Here is a 26400-nt window from a genome sequence, read left to right as displayed (position 1 = left end):
TCACAGATGGATGTGTGCCTCCTTTTAACATAACTGGTTCATCTACATTACTGGGATGTGCTCTGGATTTCTGACCATTGCATGAGGTCAGTTCCTCAGTGCATGTCAGTATACAGTACCCCCAGAGTGAATGGTAGGCAGATAGCTATTCTATCCATCATGTATAAACTGACCACAAACTACCAGAAATCATTCTAGAAGCTTATTAATTTATGGTTCAGGCACACTCCTTGCTGCATTCTGGTCTTGCACATGCTACTGTTAATGCAACAGATTAGTTCTGTTCAGCCCCGTGTTTTGATTTGTTTGGTGTGCACTTTTCTTGAAAATCCTGAAAGACTTGCACTAACAACTTACTGGAGACTGACTTTTACCTACAGCTTCAGTGGGTGATCCTCTGTCACAACATGGGAACTACAGCACCTTGTAACATCCTAGTATTTTGGCTGTGCACGAACACTGCAAGCAAGAATTTACCTTCAGATAAGCTGATGTGGCATGTTGTATATAAAACATATCGTGCTAAACTGCACTGGCTTACAAGTACTTGTATGAGCTTACAGTTAATCTAGTAAGCTTTTGTGTCACTTTTTGCATGAATTCTAAGTCAGATTGACTATGGTGCCTGCTTTCTGTTATACTTAGTTTATCTTCCCCATTGTATATTATATTATATTATATTATATTACATTGTATTATATTCTGGTGATGGAACAACCATGATTCAAGTATACCATGAGTAAGAACTATTTATATGCACATCCCCAACAAACACCAACCTGGCTAACAACAGGAAAAGCAATGCTCCTACTTAAGAGTGAACCTGCAAAAAAAAGAAAGTCATGTGGAACAAAGGATCATCTGTTGTTAAATAAAGTCATAGTGGAGAACAGTAAAAAGAACAATCTAAGTATGGCATGGATAAAATACAAAAAAGCATTTGACAGTATCACACATTCACGGATAAAAGAGTGCTTAAAAATGTAAAGACACACTACACTGATAAACTACACCACAGCGACCATGAAAGAGTGGCAAACTGCTTTGCAGTTAAGCCATGATAAATGGCAAATTATTATTCAAGGGATAAAAATTCAAAGGGGGATATTACAGGCTGACACTCTGTCATTGCTACTCTTTTGCCTTGCCTTTAACCCATTAAACTGTCTGCCTAACAGATTAGCCATGGCTATAATTTGGCTCCTAGAAAACAACAAAGTGTAAATACTTCTTATCTTCTCTTTGTAGATGATTTAAAATTGTATAGCTCATCAGATAAGGAACTGAAAGCACAACTTCAAGTAGTCAAAACTTTTTCAGATAATAAGAATGTAATTTGCCCTTGATAAATGTGCAAAAGCAACCTTTAAAGCAGGAAAGCTGCAGCACCAAGAAAACATCATTTTGGGACAAGAAGGTGATATAGAAGAATTTGAGCAAGAGGGAGTGTATAAATATTTGGGAACTGATGAAGGATCAACAATAAAACATGAACAATTGTGAATAAAACTTAGTAAGGAATATTTTAGAAGACTTTAATCCTGAAAACAGCACTGATATCTAGGAACAAAGTTCAAGCTATAAAACAATTTGCTCAGTCCTAACTTATAGTTTTGGAGTGACTGACTGGCCCAAAAGGTGTTGGACAAATTAGACAGGAAAACAAGAAGGCTGCTTCATGCTCATCAAATGATTTATAAAAATCAGTGCATACCAAGATTATATTCCCCGTTCCAGAGGAGGCATGGGCCTCCTTACAATTGATTATATGTATAGATCTGCAATTGTGGGACTGCATACACATCTGCTGACCTCACAAGACCCAAACATAGTGAAAGTTTTGAAACATGAGGAGAATAAATCTAAAATGACTTCTCTACTTAGTCTAGCAGAAGCATATCGGCATCAAGAGGGAATGGAAATCAAACCAGAAGTAGATAAAAATCAGGCAGCAACTGAATGGCCAAAAAACAAAAGAAAGAATATAAGGTGAAGGATCAGATGAAAATGCAAGAAATGTGGAAAATGCATAAGTATAGTTGCAAGTACAGAAAACTCCTGGAACAACCTCATGTTGTTCAGGATAGAATGCAGGAATGGTCAAGGAGAGGTGAATACAAACCAAAAGATTAAAGGTTAATATTGGCAGCACAAGATAGTGGACTATGTACACAATGGTTTACAAAGTCCATTGAACATGTGGGAGAAAAAGACAAATGTAGGTTTTGTAAAAGAGAATTGGAAACAGTTGCACAACTTGTTGCTGGTTCTGACATACTAATGGCAGAAGGACTGTATACTGAAAGGCATAATAATGTGGACAGAATGTTGCACAGGGGATTATGCAAACATTATATTGAAGTAGCTGAAAAACACTAGAAATATGAGCAAATGATGAAGTCTGCATCACATGTGACCATGCATTACCAACAGTTCAAAAGTCAGATGCAAGAAAAACAGATACAGTGGTTCATGGAAAGAAGACAGAAGTAGCATTGATCATTGAAATCACTACACCCAGTGACTACAGTGTCTTGCGTACAGACAGACACAAAGTCATAAAATATAAGGATTTGCAGGCAGAAACGAGAGCAACGTGGAAGAAAGATACCCAGATAGTTCCAGTAGTAGGAGGAGCAATGGGTCTTATAAAAAAGAATTTACAATTGTACTAAGATATGTTACCAATACATGTAACTCCATACAATTTGCAGAAGAAGTCACTACTGGGCACATTGTGGGTGCTGCAAAGAGCATTTCTGGCTGACATCAAAGACTGAAACAATACTAATTTCATGAAGTTTAATCATAGTTTGACTCAGGAATGGGGTTCATTCCAGTCATGGTATTAGAAACCCAAAAGACTTGAAGAAATTAATAGATAAGGTAAATACAGATACCTCAGGTAGAGAATTTTAAGTAGCTTTCAGTCTTGTTCATAACTGATCTAGATACCTAGGATTGTGTGTGTGTGTGTGTGTGTGTGTGTGTGTGTGTGTGTGTGTGTGTGTGTGTGTGTGTGTGTGTCTGTGTGTGTGTGTGTACATACACACACATGCGCATATTGACACATGAGTAGTATTTTATTTATTTATTTTTTTTATATACATTTGATAACCGGGTGGTGTTCGACTGGGCCAGAAGCCTGTTTTCAGTGGAGAGCTGGAGAGAAAAGCTCCAAGGAAGATAACATAATTATACATTTGTACATATGACAATTACAATAGGTTCCTTGACTCTGTATCTAAAAGCATATAACAATGTTAGTATAATAAGCTTATACTACTCATTCAGAAAAAACAAAAATATTTTTTTCCAGGATAAAAATATCACAAACTGAAGCTAAGAAGGCTCAATTGCCAAAAAATGTTGACAATGGGTGCTGGAGAGACGGAAGTCAGACAGTAAAGTGTTAAATTAGTTAGCCTGGTGGAGAATATGAGCAAAGCCTATGTTTGGTGAAATATTCCTTTCGGGACTGTTTAAATGAATGTGTATCATTGATGGACAGAATATGCTGAGGTAGAGAAATCCAGTGTTTGGCAATGATATGTGAGTATAAGGAGATGCCGTGAGAGTTTTGGGTTTTGTTAACCTTCAACAATACTTTATCAGCAGAGCTAAGAGATATTAGGTTAGTGCAAGTTTGGACAAGGTCAGATAGAGCTGGGCAGTTGTCAGGTTTGTATGAGACTGTATAGGCAGTTAGCTGAGGCAGAGTAAGTAGGTGAGGGAGTAGTAGCGAGTAAACATTTGCACTGTCAGCATTTATTTTGTACTTCACTTTTCAAACAATGATGTTTGAGTCTTCATCAGACTCCATATGTGTGTGTGTGTGTGTGTGTGTGTGTGTGTGTGTGTGTGTGTGCATATATATATATATATATACATATATATATATATATATATATATATATACATATATAATTTTTTTTCATTTAGATATTTATACAATACACAGATCCTTATAACAACTCACAGATCAACATGATTTGATGTCATTTACTTGCTCAACGCATGTGACACAAATAAAAATGAAAGCCTTTCCCATGCTGTGCAATTTACTTATATTGCAGCAAACGCATAATCTACTGGCACGCCCCCATCCTTCCCTCTTTCCCCCTGCTTGTCCTCCATATGTATCACTTGACTGACTTCCTCTGGCTCACAGCTGTGTTTATATTATGCTTTTGACTTCTAGTAATTTTTAAATTTTGCCTGTGGTAAACTGGACAAAGTTGGCTTTCAAGCCTTTTGTTTGCAAATAATATTGTCTTCTTATCTGTGGTTTCTAGCATGCTCCTGAGCAGCTAAGTTAGAAGTTGCTGAGATGAAAATCAGCACCTATAGATCAAGATTCTCTCCCCAAAAAGGAGTGGACTTCTCTGTCTAGGTGAGAAGAAAGCAGCTATATCAGCTGTAAGAGTTTAGCTATCATAAGTGAAGGGAGAGGGAATTAAGACAGTGACCGATAGATGGCTTAAGTGCCAATAGTACTGCATGCATTGTACTGGGGAATCAAGACAGTGACCGGTAGATGGCTTAAGTGCCAATAGTACTGTATGCATTGTACTGGGGAATCAAGACAATGACCGATAGATGGCTTAAGTGCCAATAGTACTGTATGCATTGTACTGGGGAATCAAGACAGTGACCGATAGATGGCTTAAGTGCCAACAGTACTGTATGCATTGTACTGGGGAATCAAGACAGTGACCGATAGATGGCTTAAGTGCCAATAGTACTGTATGCATTGTACTGGGGAATCAAGACAGTGACCGATAGATGGCTTAAGTGCCAATAGTACTGTATGCATTGTACTGGGGAATCAAGACAGTGACCGATAGATGGCTTAAGTGCCAATAGTACTGTATGCATTGTACTGGGGAATCAAGACAGTGACCGATAGATGGCTTAAGTGCCAATAGTACTGTATGCATTGTACTGGGGAATCAAGACAGTGACCGATAGATGGCTTAAGTGCCAATAGTACTGTATGCATTGTACTGGGGAATCAAGACAGTGACCGATAGATGGCTTAAGTGCCAATAGTACTGTATGCATTGTACTGGGGAATCAAGACAGTGATGGATAGATGGCTTAAGTGCCAATAGTACTGTATGCATTGTACTGGGGAATCAAGACAGTGACCGATAGATGGCTTAAGTGCCAATAGTACTGTATGCATTGTACTGGGGAATCAAGACAGTGACCAATAGATGGCTTAAGTGTCTGTAGTATTGTATGCATTGTACTGGGAAATTATGAAGAGAGTGCTACATCATAGAATGAAATGCTTTAGTTTATGATCAGTTTATGTTCCCTTCTTCTTCTTCTGTACTTAGGATCTCTAGATAGTGAATGAAAGGAGGAGATCATAGATACAAACTGCAGAAATAGTGTCCCTTCCTAACATATCTGGACTATGGAAAATCTGCAATTTAAATGAGTCTCAGAGTACATCCCCTGAGCCACTGAGTTAGCAGCAGACAGTGAAGTGGTTTAAGCATTTAATGATGATAGCCCTTGGGCAGCTCCCACAGGTGCTTTCTAAATGCTGCTAACTAGAAGGAGGACCAGGGACAGGCCCAGGACATCATGGAATTATGCATCTCACCTTGCTTGGGAATTGCTTAGGAACTCGGAATGAGATGAAAAGTGATGCTGGTGACTGGGAAGTCTAGACTCATCTGCTCAGCTTCCTGCCACCATGACCCTCAACAAGACAAATGATTTAGAAAATGGTTGAATGGAAGGGTGCATGGATCAAAGAGGTCTGGTTGGACAGAGGGACGGTAAGTGTATCTGACATTTATATAGCCTAATGTTATGTTCAGTGTTGTATTTATTTATTTATTTTATTTTTTGCTTGTAAAGTGAAGATATGTAGTACCTAGAAAGGTTCCAATGGATCACTTCACCTCATCAAACAAAATCAAATAAATTCTAGAACACAACAAAATAAAACACTGATGCTTATGTCTTGACTTCAGTAAGACCTTTGACTGACCACCTCAGAGGAGGCAAAAAGAAGGGAATTGGAGTAGATGAGAAGCTGACTAATTGGAAGCATGCCTTGATGGCAAGAAGCAAAGAACTGTAGCTAGCAGAAGCCTCTGAAAGGAAAGAGAAGTAGGTAGTGGGGTTCAGCATGATCACTTCTGAACCAGTGCCTTTGACATTAAAGAACACAGCAAGGTAGGAGAACAAGTCTTTAAAGAAATCTGATGAGCCTGGCAGAGATAGAGTTTAATGCAATGAAATATAAAGTATTTCACCTGGATTCTAACAATCCCCAAAGTAGAATGTCAGCCACTCTAAAAAGTCAAATGCAATCATAAAAAGCAGATATCAGGAAAGTGCCAAGGTGTGATAGTAATAACTTAAATGAACCATCACATGTACACTAAGAAAGCCATAGCCAAAGCAAATAAGATGCTGAACTGGATTGCCAGGGGACTTCGCTTCAAAAAGAAAGGTTATGTTATCATTACTATAGATTCTTGGTCAGGCCCACACAAGAATACTTGCTGAGTTCTGGTGCCCACATAGGGACACAGATATCAAAATATTTGAAAAGATACAAAGAAAGGTTGCTGGGTTAATGCAGAGACTATAGGACAAGTGGTATGAAGAGAGATTATAGCAAATAAATTTATTCTCAGTTGTGGATACATTAGAAAGGAGTGAGGCAATACGTATTCTGAAGACACTTAGGGAACAGGGTGATAGCATACAGTTCAAAAGGAAAGACAGGGAAGGAAGGGTAGCACATGATCACCAGATTAAGGGTATAAAATTCAATTTAGTTTTCAGTAAAGGCTTTTTCAAAAGACATTAGATAGATATGACAAGTTACCTGTGTAGGTAGTGAGATGTAAGACCACAGAGCTCTTCATAAAATTCTAGTATTGATAATCAGCTTAGACAATGGGCATTGGAAGGGCACTACATACAGTACTATCTACACAAACATGGCAGTTTAGGTTAACAACTTGTCCTTTTGTGTTGTCAGTAATATGTAACACACTGTAATATAAAAGAGGGACTCACACTTTTGGTGTCAGTACATACAGTGGATGTAAAAAGTTTACACACCCCTGTTAAAATTCCAGGTTTTTGTGATATAAAAAAATGAGACCACAATAAATCATTTCAAAACTTTTCCCACCTTTAATGTGACCGATCAGTTGTACAATTCAATTAAAAAATAAATAAATCTGTTAGGGGAAAAATATAAAAAAAATAAAAAAACGTACAATAAGCTGGTTGCATAAGTGTGCACATCCTTAAACTAAAACTTTGCTGAAGCACCTTTTGATTTAATTACTGCATTCAGTCTTCTTGGGTAAGAGTCTATCAGCATTGCACATATTAACTTGGCAATATTTGCCCACTCTTCTTTGCAAAAACACTCCGAATCTGTCAGATTGCGAGGGAATCTCTTGTGCACGGCCATCTTCAGGTCACCCCACAGATTTTCTATTGGATTTACGTCTGGGCTATGGATGGGCCATTCCAAAACTTTAATTTTTTTCTGGTGAAGCCATTCTTTTATTGATTTTGGATGTATGCTTGGGGTCACTGTCGTGCTGAAAGGTGCTCCTCTTCATCTTCAGCCTTCTAGCACCTGAAGGTTTTGGACCAAAAGTGATTGGTATTTGGAACTGTTCATAATTCCCTCCACCTTGAATAAAGCCTCAGTTTCAGCTGAAGAAAAGCAGCCCCAAAGCATGATACTGCCACCACCATGCTTTACCATGGGGATGGTGTTCCTTTGGTGATGTGAAGTGTTGTTTTTGTGCCAAATTTACCTTTTGGAATTGTGGGCAAAAAGTTCAACTTTGATTTCATCAGACCATAACACATTTTCCCACATGCTTTTGGGAGACTTGATGTACTGTTTTGCAAATTTTAGCTGGGCCTGGATGTTTTTCTCTGTAAGAAAAGGCTTCTGTCTTGCAACCCTATTCCATAACCCAGACATATGGAGAATACAGGAGATTGTTGTCGCATGTAGTACACAACCATTACTTGCAGAAATTCCTGTAGCTTCTTCAGTGCTGTTGTAGATGTCTTGGCAGCCTTTCTGACCAATTTTCATCTTGTCTTTTCATCAATTTTGGAGGGACTTCCAGTTCTTTGCAACATCACTGTTGTCCCATATTTTTTCCACTTTTTGATGACTGTCTTCACTGTGTTCCATGGTGTATCTAATGCTGTGGAAATTATTTGTACCCTTCTCCTGACTGACACTTTTCAACAATGAGATCATTTTGATGCTTTGTAAGCTCTCTGTGAGCCATGGCTTTTGCTGTAGCAGGCAACTGAGTAAATGTCAGGAAAATCCTACTAGGACAGCTGAACTTTATTTGGGATTAATCAGAGTCTCTTTAATTGATGGCAGGTGTGTACCCAAGAAGTCTGAATGCTGTAATTAAATCAAAAGGTGCTTCAACAAAGTACTAGTTTAAGGGTGTGCACACTTATGCAACCAGCTTATTGTACGTTTTTTTTATTTTTTATATTTTTCCCCTAACAGATTTGTTTGTTTTTCAATTGAATTGTACAGGTTATAGGTCACATTAAAGGTGGGAAAAGCTTTGAAATGATTTATTGTGGTCCCATTTTTTATATCACAAAAACCTGGCATTTAACCAGGGGTGTGTACACTTTTTATATCCACTGTAGGCCTTTATCATAGTCTGAGCAATTTGATTATTAAACTCAGTGCTGGTAATCACCACTATTATATATTTCTGACCTCTTCCTTTTCTTTCCACTTGGCAGTCTGCAGTTTTCTGCCCCATTTTCCTTCTTTGACTCATCTATAATTTGTGTATGCTGACATTGTGGCATTACAAGCAGACTATGAACACGTGCTTCAACAAATGATGGGGGACTGGAATGTAAAAGTGAAGGCACATAGGATGTAACTGACACTTGTCATGACACCAAATGGGGGAAATCAGAAGAAGCTGAAAATTAAAATGGAGGGGAAAATAGGTGTACAGGTTAACAAATCCAAGCATCTGGGAGGGATGATTGAGAAGAACGGAGATCTGAAGAGGAAGTGAAAGGTAGAATCAGAGGTACTTCAGCCAACTGGCGCAGGTTGTCAGGGGTAGTGTGTGACAGAAGAATGTCAAAGCAACTGAAAAGTATGGTATGCAGAATAGTGATGAGATCTGTACTTCTGTATGGCACAGAAACCTGGACAGTGAAGACAAAGAAGCTGAGGAAGGTAGAGGTGATGGTGATGAAGTGCCTGAGATGGGTGGCAGGATGCACACTGTGGGACAGACAATGAAATGATGACATGAGTGCAGAAGTCAAAGTAGCTCCAATGGCAAGACAGCAGATTATGCTAGTTCGGGCACATACACAAGAAAGCAGAAGACAAACTGGTGAAGATCTTTGTTGCAGCAGGAAGAAGGCAAAAGGAAATGCGGGTGTGTAGCAAACAGATGTATGGATTGTGTGAGAGAAGACATGACAGTCAGGCATGATCACTGAAGAATGTAGGATAATTACATTAAATAGAGAAATATGATGACAGTTGGCATGAATTCCTGGCACCATGTAGACAATAGGAAGAAAGAGGGTTGATTATGATGATGATGACAATAAGCATGATGAACTGTACATCTGAGTGAGCTCCATTTATTATGACTCTCAGTATCTTACTGATTGGGTAACATTTTAAACATTATGCCAGCCTAGGATCCATTCTAAATCTTTCTACTTTGTTCACTAATTTTTCACCTAGTTCCATTTCAAATATCTCGCTAAAGTAGAAATATGTTAGCTCCACCGCTCTTTCCTAATCAAATTATCTTGGTTTTCTAGTTCAAATAACTCCATTAAGGTTTATATTGGCAAGACCAGCTTCTACACATCAACATTATGCGGCTTCTGAGTACAACTTTGTTTAAAGAAGTTATGTTCTTACTACCTTTGCTGTTGTGCACTACAGTCTTGTCTTCCTTTTGGTGTGTCTGTTTTCTTTGTACTTTTACTAATTATTCGGCAGATTTCTGTGAATAAATGGTCTTATTTTAGTGCAACTTTTAAATGTACCAGAACTGAGGTTTCTGTAGTGCAATAACGCGCATTTCACATTGCTGGTTTTGGTAGCAGCAGATCGCTTTCTGAGGAACCATACTCTGTACTACTTTCTCTCTTTATAATGGAAAAACTATATTGTCCTTCACTGCATATTCTACCAAATCATGTCACAGCTAACCAGATGTGCTTGGTGGAAATCCATATTTGGTCATTTTACTGAGTGTTTTCTTGCCATTTCTCAATTAGCAGAGCAGTGTGAAGTTTGATAGAACATGATGGGGCTTCTAAAGGCTGTGATTTCATAATAATATAATGTTGTCCATCTAGCCAGCATTTATCTTAATCCCTTTTAGAAATCCTTCATTTGCACAAACCTGAATAATCAGCAAAAGTTTATACAATGACAAAGAAAACAAATCACACCAAAAAGATGAAAAGCCTTCTAAATATAAAGCAACTAATGTGGTAAGAAGATATTTTCTGACTCAAATTGGTGCTCAAAAATTGCTTAACGGTGATGTTTAGAAGCTGGAAATTAAGTATATTAGGCTGCTTACTTTATTTTTAGCACAGCTGGTACTGTTAATTAACAGTTTCATCTGTTATTACAAGCTGAGTATGCCACTTTTATTGAAAGCTCTGCTGTTACATTTTACGCTTTCATCTTCACTTAAGCCCTCAAGCGGCAACAAAAAATGTGTGAATTTTTGTATGTCATTTTCAACAAAACAGGGCGTAAAATATCTCTTCATTATGTACTATGACTTGAAAACTAGAACATGTAATGCCAGGTCTCAGTGCTGAGCTGTAAATGAATATTGTTAGATGTAGCAGACTGCACATTTCCTCCTGTTAGAGCTGAAATCTCTGCCACAATTACCCTGTTACACAAACATGTTCAATAACATGATCTTTTGTGTAACAAGTGAAACCAGAAATGTTACATACTTTGTTCTGTAAGCTTACAATGTAAAATAAACAATACTTTCAAGTGCGGGTCTTATTAGCCTAATACAAATTTTTCCATCCTCATCTGCAAGACCTTGCCTCAATGGCTAGCCTACTAACTGTACCACAGGAATGGGAATATGGCATCCTCAGGCTAATCTACAGCCCTACAGCCCATTCATTCCACCCAGGAAGACCAATTGTCTTATATGTGCCCCTTGCACTGAGAGTTCGGTAGCTGGAACTGTTCCCGCATGCGTGTCATGTGGAATGCCCTACCCTTCCCTCCTACTAGGTAGCTTTGCTAACTTCATCACAACTATCTCACCCAGCTCAGCAATGTACATGTACAGGATGATAGCTTTCCCTCTAGTACGCGTCACCAATGTAACTGACCAAGCTGCCTCACACACCCCCAACAAAAGAATGGGGGAACTGGTCTACTGCTCAAGGCCTTGATATTACAAGCTAAACTGCCAGACAGTCCTCTGTGATAAACTGCAAGATCTGTGCTAAAATGTCCAGTTACACTGCAAATAATTGTTTAACTACAATTCCATTTATTATAGAAATGCGTGTTCTTATATAATTATGTTTTCTTATAATTATAAAACTTCAGAAGCTCGTTGCAATTTTGATCAAATTAATGCAGTTGTGCAGGGCAAAGCACTCACTGTCAGGGAGTACTGCACACATTTCTAAGGCATGTATAAAACTCGTGTAGAATCCTATCTGGCTGACACATTCATAACTTTTACTGGTGTGTCAGCTTAACCACAGTAGAAAAATCTTGTTGTGATTATATAATAGAATAAGTCTCTGACCACCACATACTTGCTGTCATTTTTACTCATCAAAAGCTGCTTTAAACTAAGCCATAACTATAAAATACCTTAAACTTAAAAACATAAAAATGAAGTATCTGCCTTCAGAATTGTTCTTTGATGCATGCGCATGCACATAAATATATTAAAGTGCATGTATCTGAATATAAATACACACACACACACACACACACACACACACACACACACACACACACACACACACACACACACACACACACACACACACACACACACACACACACACTCTCATGTTTTTTTACCTCTGTGCCTGCGTCCATCAAGGTTCCTCCAGTCAGACATGAGCTTGTTTGTTCCCATTTACTGGGTAGCTCAAGCACAGAGGTGAGGGACTCCTACATCAGTCATTATCTATGCAGTCATGAGGGTGGTTTGTACCCTCAGAGGAATGCCACCAATGAGGATATATACTGTAATATGTGGAGGTCACTATGCACCCTCCTTGTCATTGTAAGCTTGTGTGCACCTTCAATGCAGGCTAATACATGCATAGTTCAGTGAGAAATGCCCACCACAAGGCTATCACTTCTCTCATCACACCCACTTCCCTAAGGAGTTCTGGAATTGGAAGACTGTGATTTGCCCCTACACCCATCCTCTCTACACCAGTTCTAATAGTTAGGGTTTTATCACTCTACAGTGAGGCAGGGGAAGAATCCATAAGAGTAACATGAACTGCCTTGGCCTCAGTCATGATGGTGCCAAGGTTCAGCCAAATGCTTATAAACCGTAGGTGTACATCTTCTGCCTCATCAGTAAGGATGAAAACAGTCATCATGTCATCCTGTGGAAAGGAAAGATGAAGCCGTGTTATCAGCATTACAATGATATGCTGGGCCTCTTTCCTTAATAAGATATCGTAAGGGAAAATACAGAGAAAAAAGCAGTGAGATGAAGATGAAGCCCCCTAGCACACCAAACTCCATCCGAAAAGGGGTAACACTATTCAAACCAAAATAGATACGTTGTGAGCTAGTCAAGAATCTTACAGAAGTACCACAGTAAGAACAAAAACACCTGGACAGAATGCATGAATAGTAGCACTGTGTGCAGAAACTATAGCAAGCAACATGCTACAGTTTAAAGACAGGGAGGGAGACAGAGAAAAGCGTTACTGCTCTTTAAGTTTGAGCATCTTTAATGGGGGGGGGGGGCTAGACCAAGGAATGGTCTCAGATGGCAAAATAGCTCCTCCTTTGCAATGTAGGCACATGGAGTGCTAAAGCACTTGGTATAAAAAGAACATTTTCATTTTAAACTGTAGCTAATTGCTTGTTACAGTTCATATACATGCAGCATTACAGCATGGAGAAGGCGAATTAAAGCACTGGAGTATCAGTAACTGTCCTGCACTGAAGACTGACTGGGATCTGCTGACTTTGTGCCTAGTGGCTATGCATGTGCAGTCTTGTAAATGATTGCTTTCATAATGTCACACTGTTTATGCTTTTTGTCTTATCAGCTCAGGTCACACCTGAAAAGGGTTTTCAGACCAGTTTACCTTCCTGAGTGTCAACTGTGTAAATAAATAAATTATAGTGCAAGTGTCACCAGGATGTTTCAAAGTTCTGCATACATTATGGCATTTTTGTTATAATACATCTCAAGAAAAGAACTTAAGTCACATTCTTTCAGTATGAATAACAGATGACCATATCTCAGGACATAAGGAAAAGGACTCATTTCAGGATACACTCAGGAAAGCAATCACTGGCAACAAGCAAACTTCCAGGAGTAGCAAGACTTCTGGAAAGCCAAAAATGGAACAAACAATGAAAAAAAATATAAAAACAAATAACAAAAAGTAAAAATATATAAAAAAAAATAATGGGATATGGATTTATTAAGATATGAGCCTGCATTTTACATGGACTGACACATTGAATTTGCCTCTCTGGAATCAATGGTTCTACATTCGACATTTTCAGTTTTAATATCTTCATATATTTATTCATATTTAATATATTATATGAAATATATATATATATATATATATATATATATATATATATATATATATATATATATATATATATATATATATATGTGTATATATATATATATATATATATATATATATATATATATATATATAATATATATATATATATATATATATATATATATATATATACATATACTATATATATATTTGCATATTTGTTATATATCTACATTATAATATTTAAATATATAAACTATCTAATGCAAATAAAGGACTTACTAGGATATTCAGAGAAGCATCCCAGATTCCAATCCCATTTCCTTATTCCAAAGAGTAACCAAACTACTTGCTACTGCACTTACTGCATACTGTGGCAACAGTACAAGGCAGAGAGCCAGATTCCACAGATTCAAATTCATAGTGCAGCTGATCGCTTACACTGAACTGAAAAACAGAGGAAACAACAGGATTATTAGTATTTGTCAATCCATTTCCATTTTGGCCCAGCCTTCAACAATTTCTCAGGGCAGCCAACAAGGGGTAAAGGTTTTGAAACAAATTTTTAAGATGATTTGTTAGAGAAGGAGGGGAAGCTTGCAAAAGTAGCAAAAAGTAGCAATTCATATACATCATATAATAACAACATGCTTAACAAAGCATGCTTACAAGCATATGCAAATAAATAACAAAAAGACGCCATATTTATTGTATACAGATAACAGATGCATGAGGAAAGCGAAGGATAGCAGAATATGGATACATACATAAAAAAATAAAAAATGCAATGAAAGATAAGATATAGTAAGAAAGATATGCAAATTCTGAAGTGTGAACATGCATGCAAGAGTACTGACAGAGAGAAAATCAGCAAGTTGAGGAAATGGATATACACTTAAATAAAAATATATCCTAAAGATCGGAAGAACAGAATACAAACATTCTTTAAAACCTCACAACATAAAGCAAAAGATAAGTTCATAACTATTATTCTTTTTTTGTAAGTACTCAAGAGTCCAAAATTAAAAACAGTACTTGAGGAATATATAACTGACAAAACTACGTTATAACTATGGTTCTTAGCAAAACAATTTTTTGTTATAGAAGTGTGTAGAATTTATTTTGAAAAATGAAAACATTGAGAAGTATGTACAGGGATTCATAAAAATAAAATAACCTGAGGGGTGGCTGGCAGTTGCAAATTTAAGTTTGAGTGATTTCTTGTTAGAATTGCAAATCTTGGATGACTTCTAACCAAATAGTCATAGTTCTGCTACTATTAATGTTAATGAAATGCATTTTAAATTGTTTTTTTACTATATAAGAATCAATACTATAAATTACTTGATCTAACGAGTATGAAAATGTAGAAAAATGTCCAAATTACACAAGACAGATATACCAGATAAACCTGTTCAAATGCAGACAATTTACCTTGATAATTCTTCTAATTTGGATTTGGCAAATTCCAAGCTTTTTCTTTCCACGTGTTCATGAGGGGTATGAGCCAGAAGCTCATGAAGTGTTATAATATACCTAGGAATCTAAACAGAGATTGTGCTGTTATTCACTGAATGTTTATATTTTTCATTTATTGATCTTAAAATATTACTGAGTGAAATGTAACAAACATGGCCTAGTAAAACACTTTAACCTCAAAAGAATATTGAAGTAATCCCATCTATTTTAAATAATGAATCAATGCTTAATTACAAGTCACATCTGACTCCTATAATCATCCTGTGAACAACTGCCATCATCCGTGGAGCTTACTAGATAAAATAGTGCTTTCTTTTGTATTACTATCTCACACACACACACACACACACACACACACACACACACACACACACACACACACACACACACACACACACACACACACACACACACACACACACACACACACTGCATAGGCACATTGTGACAATTAGATTTCCCCATCTGCCTATTGCATGCATTTGGGAGGAAGGAAGAAACTGGAGTACCCACAGAAAACCAATAAGAACACAAGAAGTTCATACAGATATCACAAAGAAGGGGCCCCAGCAGGGAATCAAACTGTAGAACCTCTTGCTGTTAGCTGACAATGCTAATCAGTGCACCACTGTGCCACCCATTATAAATAATGCTTTAAGAGAAACTCCCTTAATAATGCAAATAATATATTACCTACTACTACTGGGATATACTGTGAAGTCTGTGTGTTACATGTAACATCAAAGTCCCTCTAAAAAGATATTTTACTGTGTACATGTCAAATTCAGGTCAGTATAACTACAATAAAGTATGGTGTTCTGACAAGCAAAACAAGGAGCAGCTATCCAAAAATATGAATAATACTTGTATTAACATCTTTTTTAGATACTATGATCCACTGAGAACATTCTTGATGAATAAAACTGTTGTGAGTATAGTAATTTCAAACCATATATACAGCTGCATGAATCACAGTGTCAGCTGAGAATTATAACATTGAGGAGGTCAGTATTTCATTTTAAGATATGCTAGGTCAAAATGCTCACCACGGGGCTGTTCTTGCATCACTGCCCCTGCTCAGAAGGATTGCGGTCTTGGATATTAACTCCATCTCCTACACTCCCAAAAGGTACCTAAAACATTTATCAAAACTGGGTCAAATAGGTCACAGTTAAAGTTCTACCTCTCAAGGCCAGTACTATCTATTGTTTTGCAAAACCAATTTCTATAATTAAATTAGCATGAACTAAACAGTTTTTTTAACCATAAGATTTAACTCTAAAAATAATAAAAAATAAACAAAATACTTTTAAAGGGATGGCCATGACAGAAGCATTTAAGTACCTCAATGGAGCCAATCACTACCTCACTGGAACTGTCAAGGTCCAGAAGGACAGCATATTTCCAAGGAGGATGTGTACAAGAAGAAAGGGAGAGAAGATTTACGTTGAAGGAGGATAGTTCTGGGGTGATTCTGGAAGAGAGGCTTGAAATGGAAGCAACAGTCTTCCTAAGGAAACATGTAGGATATAAAGTGGGTAATGAAGGGTAATGTGGGCCATACCTGCTGACAACTTCTATATTTCCTATACTTTTCTAGCAATGCACCCCTTATAAGAGAAAAAGAAACTTGACAGAAAATATGTAAGGAAATGCTATGATACTTAGATGGTTAGTTATAGATATGGAGATGTGGAAAATATCAAGCATTTAATAATATGACAAGTAAGCATGTTATTGTTAATGAAGAAGAGGTGTACAGAGCAGAACTACAAGTAAGTTCACTAGTGATATGGTTGGATTATAGGGCTATGGAACAGTGATCCCAGGAAATTAAAGAATATTTGGAGTAGAAAACAAGTTAGAAGCACAGTCATCATTATTATTCAAAAACAAAGGCAAAACTACTGCATTTAGAAGTAAAACTGAAGAGCGATGGCCTCTGATTATTTGGTGTATGAAAAGTTTTCAGAGATATTGTAAAACAGGCAGTTAGAAAATTACTGAAGGAAAGAATGTTTTGTCTCACAGCCATGAAGTGAAAACAGAAATTGTACCTCAGGCCATAGCCCTTCAGCTCTTAAAAGAGCAATTAAAAAAATCATGTTTATTGTATCATCATAAATAATCATAAGGAATCGTGTATAACAACAACTTGCATAATATGCTTCATGTGAAAAAGCTTGGTAAAAGAATACATAAAATGCCTTAAGCCCTTGTAGAAGTAAAAAATGATTTGCATGCAAAGTAATTGGAAGGAAACAAAGAAAAAGGAAAACAACATTCTAGCCTTGACATCCTGTTGATAATTCATGTCCTAATTTGGCCTCAGTGCATACTCCCCACTCAGCTAGTCTGTGACTTGATATAACCCATAATTCTGGGGACCTTTCACTATCCCTGCTCTTAAATATAGGTTAACCAGGGTAAATATCTACTGGCAGATTTCCGTTTTTCGGGATCCTATTATATAATTGAAGACTCAATCTTTCAAATGCATCTTGATCAAACTTGAAAGCATGAAACAGCAAAATACCGAAATGGCATATAAGAGATTTCTTTCCCTGGGAAAGAAATCGCTTGGTCGCCTCTGTTACTTTGCTGTTTTCGTCACTCTAGTGCAATCTCAGAGTTGGTATATTTAAGTAGGGGTGTGTGGGGGGTGAAGCCCCCCCCACTTTAATTAATGTTTTGAAGTTTTTATTTTTATTTATTTATTTTTTGTGGAACAGCGTTTTTTTTCCCTGGGAAAAAATCGCTGTTCTGAGTGTTCAGAATTGTAAGCATTCGCTTACATGGGGTCGATAAATCAGCGTTCGCTTTTTTAAGCATTTGCTGATTTAATATAGACCCTGTTTTTTACCTCTTATCACTTTCTCTTCACTTACAGTTTCATAGGTGTGTACTAGGCTAATGACCCTGGAGCCTTTACAAGCCTAGCCCATAGGATTACCCTGGCATCATGCCACCCGATCTTAGTTCCCATGAGTCTGTCGAGTAAAGCCACTGGAGTGGTCTCTGAGGTGAATTTTGTATTTCCCATCCACTCACCAAAATTTCTTTTGAAGAGGGCCACTGAGGTGCTCTGTTTGACATGTATGGGAAGTCTGTTCCATAGCATGGGCAGTCTTTGGGTCATGAACCTGTCCCTCCAGCATGTTCTGTCAATTGTGGTAATGAGGTTGAGGTCTCTGGAGTGTGGTGCGGAGAGATTGGGATTTCTTTAGATGTAGCATTTCTAACAGAGCTGGGTCAGACATGGCTTTGTAAGTTAAGCAGAGATCATTTCTAAGTAGGCGATATGAGACAGAAAATAGTTGGAGTTTTTTGAGTCTGTCCATATAGGACAAATGTTTAAGACCTAGGATCCTCTTAGTGAGGTACTTTTGTGGCCTCTCCAGTTGTTGCAGGTGTTTAGTGAGGTACATGCCAAATGGGGCTTTGTACTCAATGATTGGCTTAATGAGGGAAGAGTAGAGGGAGCCAATAACTTCTTTCTTTCTGGATGCAAAACCCTTAGAAATGAGATGTGCCACATAGAATGAATTTCTGACCACAGTGGCAATGTGGTGGTCAAAAGAGAGGTTGCTCTCAACCTGTGTTCCCAGACCTCTTATAGCGCCTTTTGTATTCAGTTGACTGCCCTTGATGTGGTAATTCATGGGAACTGAGTTTTTCCCAAAGGGGATGATGACACATTTTTTGGCATTGAACTTAAGGCCATGGTTCTGACACCAGTCGTTGGTCTCAGTGAGGCCTTTCTGTAGGATGTCAGCATCACTTGGGGAGTTAATAATAGCTCCCAACTTGCAATCCTCTGTGAACATTGTCAGCCAGAGTCCCTTTGTGTTGGCCTGGACTTCAGAGAAGTATATACCAAACAGGAGAGGACCCAGCACCAAACCCTGTGGGACTTCACTTATGACTGGTCTGCAGTCTGACTTGGAGTCAGCTACTTTCACACTGTGGGTTCTACCTGGGAGCCAGTTTGCAACCCACCTACTGATATAGGGGTTGATGCCTAGCTTAGTGAGTTTTTCTATGATTCCTGAGTGGGGAATGGTATCAAAGGCCATGGCCAGATCAAGGTAGGCTATATGAACCACCTTGCCTTCATCCACAGCTCTGGTGACTGACTCAAAGAAGTTGACCAAGTTGAGCAGACATGATCTACCCTTCACGAAACCAAACTGTGTGGGATCCAGAGTTTGAAGTTTCCCTATATCCTTGTTTATTAGGTCCATGAGGATGCATTCCATAGCTTTGCATACCAGACTCGTCAGGCTAATGGGGCAATAGTTCCCAGGGTCTGTAGTTGCTCATCCTTTGTGGAGAGGGATGACTGTAGCAGTGTACCATTTGGTAGGGACAAAGCCTGAGGTGAGGCTATGACTGAATAGGGCACACAGGTGAGGTGCCAATTCACTCTGTAGTCCATGTAGAACACAGCCAGTTATATTGTCAGCTCTAACAGAAGCTGTATTCTTGGCCTTGGACAGTGCTGTTTTAACCTGTGCAGCAGTAATTCTGGATGCCTGGCAATCTACTGGTATTGTGATTGGTCCTTTGGGGGGGAGGGGTAAAGGTGGCACTGAATCTGTCGGCCAGTATATTGGCAATATCTGCTGGTTTGGTATAGGAGGTGCCATTGTGCAGTAGCTCAGAGCAAATCTGGGTATTGCCATGGAGATTCTTTACATAACTATAGAAGGCCTTGTGATTGTCTTTACTATCTGCTACAATTCTGTTTTCATAGCTAGCTTTAGAAGATTTGATGAGGGATCTCATCTTTTTGTTGAGGCTGATAAGGGAGTTTTTCCAATCTTGGGACTTCACCTTATTCCGTATCAGTTTCCTCCTTCTGTTGTAGAGTTTGTTTATAGCTGGGGATCACCAGATTGGCTTCCTTTTTTGGAGGAGAGTGTCTTGGTTCTATTGGGTATGGCAAGATCCCTGCATTTGTGTACATGTTCGTACAGTGCATTAGTGTATGATTCGGTGGTCATACAACTGATCTCCATTTGCATGGGTTCCGTGAAGTTAGCCACCTCTGTTTTTAGGAGCACAAAGTTAGCTTTGGAGAAGTTTTTCATGGTGGTTACCTTTGCAGAGGGGGGGGGGTTGTAGGGATGTAGATTTCCAAGGTGGTTAGTTTGCGGTTGGAGCTAACCAGGGAGGAGTTGATTATTGGTGTAGAGCAACGGTCACACGTGTTAGTAATGACCAGGTCAAGGATGTTGCTACCTCTAGTGGGGGTAAGAATGAGCTGGTCCAAGACTTTGGACTTAATGAATTCCAGAAAATGTTGGGAAAGTGTATTGGCACATGAGTAGTTTTCCCAGTTAATGGAGGGGTAGTTGAAGTTGCCCAGTATAAGAGTGTTAGGTTGGACCCTAAAATTCTCCAGGGTGCTTAGGAATGTGGAGTGTGAGTCTTGGGACATGGCTGGGGACCTAAAGTAGGCTATGACCTGAATCACTGTCTTACTCAATGTTAGCTGCACCTGAAGTATCTCAGATGTGTCATGTTGGGCTAACAGTCTGGAGGTTTGTGCATGGAAACACCACCATCTTTGGAGCTTCGGTCCAAGTTCTGGGGCCAAAAGGTGTGGAATGGGTTATGGCCTAGTAGTGCAGGGGTGCTTTCTGCTGCCTTGAACCAGGTCTTTGTTACGGCACAAATGTCGATGTTCTCCATTTTAAGGAGTGCTTCGAGCGAGTGCATTTTGAGATTCAGACTTCTAGTGTTGAGCAACATGACGCTCAGATTGAATTTGTTTGTAGCTGTTATGGTGGTAATTTGGTCTTTGGAACACCACCTAAAAAAGGCACTATAGGGGTGGCAAGAGCCTTGGCCAGTATCCGGAAGTCCGGCGGTGACAGACGCAGGCCATCTCTGGCAAAGCATCGAGGTCTGTCAATCATGTCATCCCAGGCAGACAGATACTGAATGCCCTTAGAATGACACCAGAAACTTAGCCAATTGTTGAAATCAATAATTTTCTTCTTGTACTGTGGTATCATTCTTGGTGATGCTGCTCAGGGCTAGGGTCATACCCACCTGGGCTACATAATCTAAGAGCTCCTCCATGTTTCTTTTCATGTAGTCCAAGGAGGTACGTCTCAGGTCATTCACACCCACATGTACAATGACACAGTCATATTTGTACCTGTTGTTGATTGACCTGAGTGCATGCATTATGTGGTGGATCCTGGCACCTGACAGGCAGATGACTGTTACTTTCTCCATATTCAACCTAGTGAGTGGGACATCAGTGTGCCTCATTATCGAGTCACCTATTACTAGTGTGTTGGGCATGCTGTTTGGCCTTAGGGGCTTTGGTTGAGTGGCACACTGTTTAGGAGAGTTATGTGTCTTGTAATTAGTGTTTTGTTGTGGTGGTTGAGTGCATTTCTGCCTTGGAGGTCTCTGCTTTTTGGGTAGATTTTTATTGAGAGCCTCCACGAAGGTGGGTGCATGGTTTGTGTTTTTATGTGAAGGCAGTGCTGGTGTGTGTTCTGGAGAGCTATGTGTTCCATGTGGTGTGGTGCAAGTGTTGACCTTCTCCTCTTGACCAGCTATTCCAGTCTTGGCTAGAGAGTGTGTGGCTTCTAATTTGGATATATAAGTGCATCTCTCACAAATCTGAGTGTTGAGAGGTAAGAGGAGAGGGTTGCCAGTGTACATGAGGCAGTTGCTACATTGCCTCAGAATGCCCAAGTTCACCAGGTTAATAGGAGAAAGCACAGAGAACTGACCTTTAGACATGCCTGGAGGGGTGGGCATTAAAAATAAGTACTGGAGCTGTTTCCTTGTAGAATGTTTAGTTCTGATAGCACTTTTGTATGCTACAATAGTTGCTACAAGAAGTCTGGTAAAATGCTAGACTAATAAGCTGGTAAAAGTGCAGGAGAGGAGAGAACTAGCAGATCTAAGGGAAAAATTGAAGAGCAGATTTTGGCACCGCTCAGAAGCTTACAAATAGTGTGGGATACAGCAAGTCGTTATCTGGACTAGATTAGTTACAGGAAAGGTGGAAAAAGTGCAAATGCGGAGTTTTAAACCAGAAAGTTGAAAGAGATGGAAAAACTGCCCAAATCGCTAATAAACTACAATTTCTGGGCCAGAAACCACTCCTCTTGTGGTAGATAGGCTACCTAGTGCTTACCACTACCACTGATAAGCTAGAAAGCTTCTCTCCAACACAGAAAGGCTTGGGGGGGCTCAAAAGCTTACAAACAGTCCTGGATACAGCAAGTCTGTATGTGGACTAGACTAGTTACAGGAAAGGTGGGAAACAAGTGCAAACATGGGCTTTCTTGAATCATCCCTTGTTTCTTTAGTCTATGAGTAAGTTTCCACCCTGAGACTTGTTAACTGCAAAAAGGATGCCTTAGCAGTTAATGTCAGGAGAAAATGAATATGCTGAACTAATATGTTGCTTTAAGTTTGACTGTTGCTATCTCCAAATCTTCATGAAGACATGGCACATGGCTTAAAAGTATATATTTTAAAGAAAAAAAGCACCCTGATTTCACTAATACTGAAAATTGGATGCATTAGAACCATCTTGTCCTGAATGCAAATAAAACAAAACTAACGATCTTTACTCCCTCCAGAAGCTCAGTAATTTATAACACTTCCTTGGCAATAATTAGCCAAAATAACTCCCTCATTGAGACTGTACCACTCACCAAACTTCTAGGTATCACCATTGATGAACATCTGAAATTTGACATCCATATTTTAACAGCCACCAAAAACTAGGACTCCTACACCGACACAATCACTACCTGACTCCCTCCACCAGGAAGACCTTAGCCTCCACCTACCTTCTCCCCTCTTTAATTTATGGTGCCCCCCTACTCACCAACCTCCAACCTGGCTTACAATCCAAACTGGATTCCTACTACAATAAAATTTGCAAACTCACCACCAACTCCAAAACCTCCTTCCATCACTGCTACTCTCTCCATTCTGTACAGGGGTCAGAACTTCCTAATTACTGGAACTTTCTACAGCTCACCAATGCCCACAAACTTGTCTTCAAGCTATCCAGCTGCCCTGCTCTCTCCTCCTCCTTAACCACCTACATACCCAACCACTACCTCTGATCAGAAAATCAAAACCTCTTACATATTCACAAACCTTCCCGGCCCCCTGGACAATTTTTGCTCTCTTACTCCATAGCCAAACTATGGAACCCCCCCCCTTTCTAATACCCCTAACCACACCAGCTTCAAATCCCTACTACACTCCTACCTGCTATCAAATTGGATATGTTCCTGTTTGTCTCCTACTTGAGTTCCCCCACTACTGTTCATCATACTGTTCAGCAGCCCCATCTTCTCCCCACCTAGCAACCTTACACTCACCTAAACCTCTACCTCCTCTAAAAAAACCTCTACTAGACATACTTATCTTCTGCTATATCTTCCTCTACTTCCATCTACTTCTGTAACTTAAGTTAAAAAAAAAGTTCTTATTCTCCAAATGTTAAAGTGCTACAGCCTGAACATGTATTTTGTTTTGCTCCACTGCCACTCAAGCCACTCTGTATTCAAACATAATTACTTTCATACTTTGTACTTCATACTTTACTCCTTTGCACTATTTTACCAATATTGTATATACATTGCTTGATATTCATGATTATATTGTCTATGCAATTCTCTAAGAACTCATATATTGTATTGTATCACCTATGGACCTTTTCTCCCTGGGCCTCCACTGAAAATGGGCTCTTCTTGGCCCAGTGGACTTCCCCGGTCATCAAACTGTAATACATGCATGCATGCATGCATGCATGCATAAATAAATAAATAAATAAATAAGTCCATATCTTTCTTAGACACTGACTAAATTGATAGTGAATAATGGAAAAATCAGTTAGTTAATACAAAACTAGTGACCTAAAGCAATAATAAAAAACAATATTATCTCAGTACTGAAATACAAGAGTGCAGAACATTCGACTTTTCTGTGTTCTACAAAGAAATCCCACTGTGGCGACCCCTAACGGAACCAGCCAAAAGAAGATGATGATTACAAAGACATCTGGTTATAAAATAAATTTTGATAAGAGTGAATATTCATTGTAATTTTTCATTTATTTAATTTAATTTTAGAAATGCGAATTAAAATAATGATTAAAAATAAATAAAAACAAAGAAAAAGAAGTACAACCGATAAAATACATTGTACTTGCTGACACATATAACGTGTTATGTGAAATAGTGAGACAGTGTGTCCTGTGAGTTAATTACTAGGGCAAATTACATCACCTTTTGGCAGAAATAAAGAAATTAGTCACATTTATTTATTTATTTATTTTGTACAGAATAAATCAAGTTACATTACAAAATAATAAATTAATTGATCCAGAATTGGCAGCAAGAAAGTGTACACCAAATATCTCAACAGACACACCACACATTATAATGACTAATCTGTTTTGAAAAGTATGGAATAAAATAACAGTAGCCATAATACTGAACTAAATCTCAATATTTAAAAAAAATAAAAATGTGCTCATTCTAAAAGCTTTAAAACAACATTATATACTCATATTTAAAACTAAGAAAAGAATATGTCAAGCTTTACAGTACTTATAATTATAGTGCTTTTCTTTCTCAATCTCCTAAATCAAAATATAACCTTTTATTACTACAGCCAACAAGTACTGTAGTTGAAAAAACAAGACATACTTTTAACCTGCAGATTTTAGGAATATCTGCATATGTTCACTCACTCATAACAATGTTCAGATGAATTTCTTCAAATTCACATCCTTTCTTTCTTTTTTTTTTGCTTCGCTTTGTCCATTGAGCCTGCTGTTCATCAACCAGCTCATAGTCCACAGATGCATTTTACCCCATCACAGGGAGCAAGGGTCATCTGGGAGGGGTTGTCAATAAGGCTACTGTCAGATGTAGTTTGGTATTTTTAACTTTTAATTCCTACCAGCCTTGTGGATGCCCAGTGACAACCCGTATGTAGGTGTGTAATGGATGTTAGCACTGCATTGCCCCTCACTTCCACAAGGGGTTGATTTCAACAAGAAATTCCCTCCTTACCCATAGGAGGCACCATGTTGCTGTGTCCACCAAAGAAATCAGACCAACTGCATGTGCCCATCTGTATGTGCACAAGCTAGAATTAGGGTTACCACCTGTCCCACTTTGCGAGGGACAGTCCCTCTTTGGGCAGTTGTGTCCTGCAAAAAATTTGAAAAAATGGCAAATGTCCTGAGATTTTAGGACAAAAATATTTCCTATATTTTCTTTAATACTTGCATAAAACAGTTATTTTGTATCTGAAACACCTAAATGTTATAAGGAACAGAATAAGCAAATCAAATGCTACAAGAATAAGCTTTTATTTTGGCAAAAAAAGTGAAGTTCTGTCCTTTGTACTGGCCATGGGTATGTTTTGCCCTGCAAAATCTGACGTTTCTACAAAAAATGTCCCAATTTGGGCATTTGAAAAGGTGGCAACCCTAGCTAGAACTGCCCACCCTTCCTGCCTGTATTGTCATTTGCCTGAGCTAGTAATCAAACTCATGTAGCATGGGCTGCAGCCAGCATATTGTCCATCTAAGTGACCAGCACAAGCTATGTCTCTTGCTTTTATAAATCTTTCCCTGCTCCCATGATTTAAAGGCTCCTCTATAGCTTATAGGAGTGAAATTCCCAAAGCTTCATTTACATGCAGAAAAAATATCGAGTGACAGATCATTGATCACTTTTTCCAATAGGAAATCATTGCTTGTGCGATATCTAAGTGTGCGCCGGCAATGATTTAGTTCTTTTGGGAGATTTCTCAGTTAATTGAGTTGGGGGTGACACTGGAGTCAGGACATATAAAGTTCAGTGGTGTAGGGGGCTTGTCTCCCACATCAGGAGGTGTAGTGAGGCTTGCAACCTTGCAAAAATTCTTAAAAATTATTTTTTGTCCTTTTTTTGTTTCAGGCATTACTTTTTTGGAATTTTGAATCATCGGTTTTCAAAAAGTTGGTGATTCATAGGAGACCATTTTAAATATGGGATCTGACAATCTATTTTTAATATTTGGCAATAATGAGTCTTGCTCCTATGC

The 26400-nt window shown here is 38.5% G+C and overlaps 1 protein-coding gene across 1 annotated transcript in view; it reads right to left on the bottom strand.

The window, feature by feature from the left end:
• The window catches only part of RASGRF2 (Ras protein specific guanine nucleotide releasing factor 2), a 1933635-nt gene that overhangs the window by 1144184 nt on the left and 763051 nt on the right, over positions 1-26400 (bottom strand). Inside the window, exon 8 of the mRNA XM_044064238.1 lies at positions 15259-15368. Within this exon, the coding sequence (XP_043920173.1) occupies positions 15259-15368 (110 nt within the window). The remainder of the gene's footprint in view (positions 1-15258; positions 15369-26400) is intronic.

Source organism: Protopterus annectens, chromosome 2.part2, assembly GCF_019279795.1.
Source record: "Protopterus annectens isolate FY-2018-M chromosome 2.part2, PAN1.0, whole genome shotgun sequence".
Taxonomy (NCBI): Eukaryota; Metazoa; Chordata; order Ceratodontiformes; family Protopteridae; genus Protopterus; species Protopterus annectens.
The sequence above is the reverse complement of the archived record's forward strand: the minus strand, read 5'-3'. Positions and strand labels throughout refer to the sequence as shown.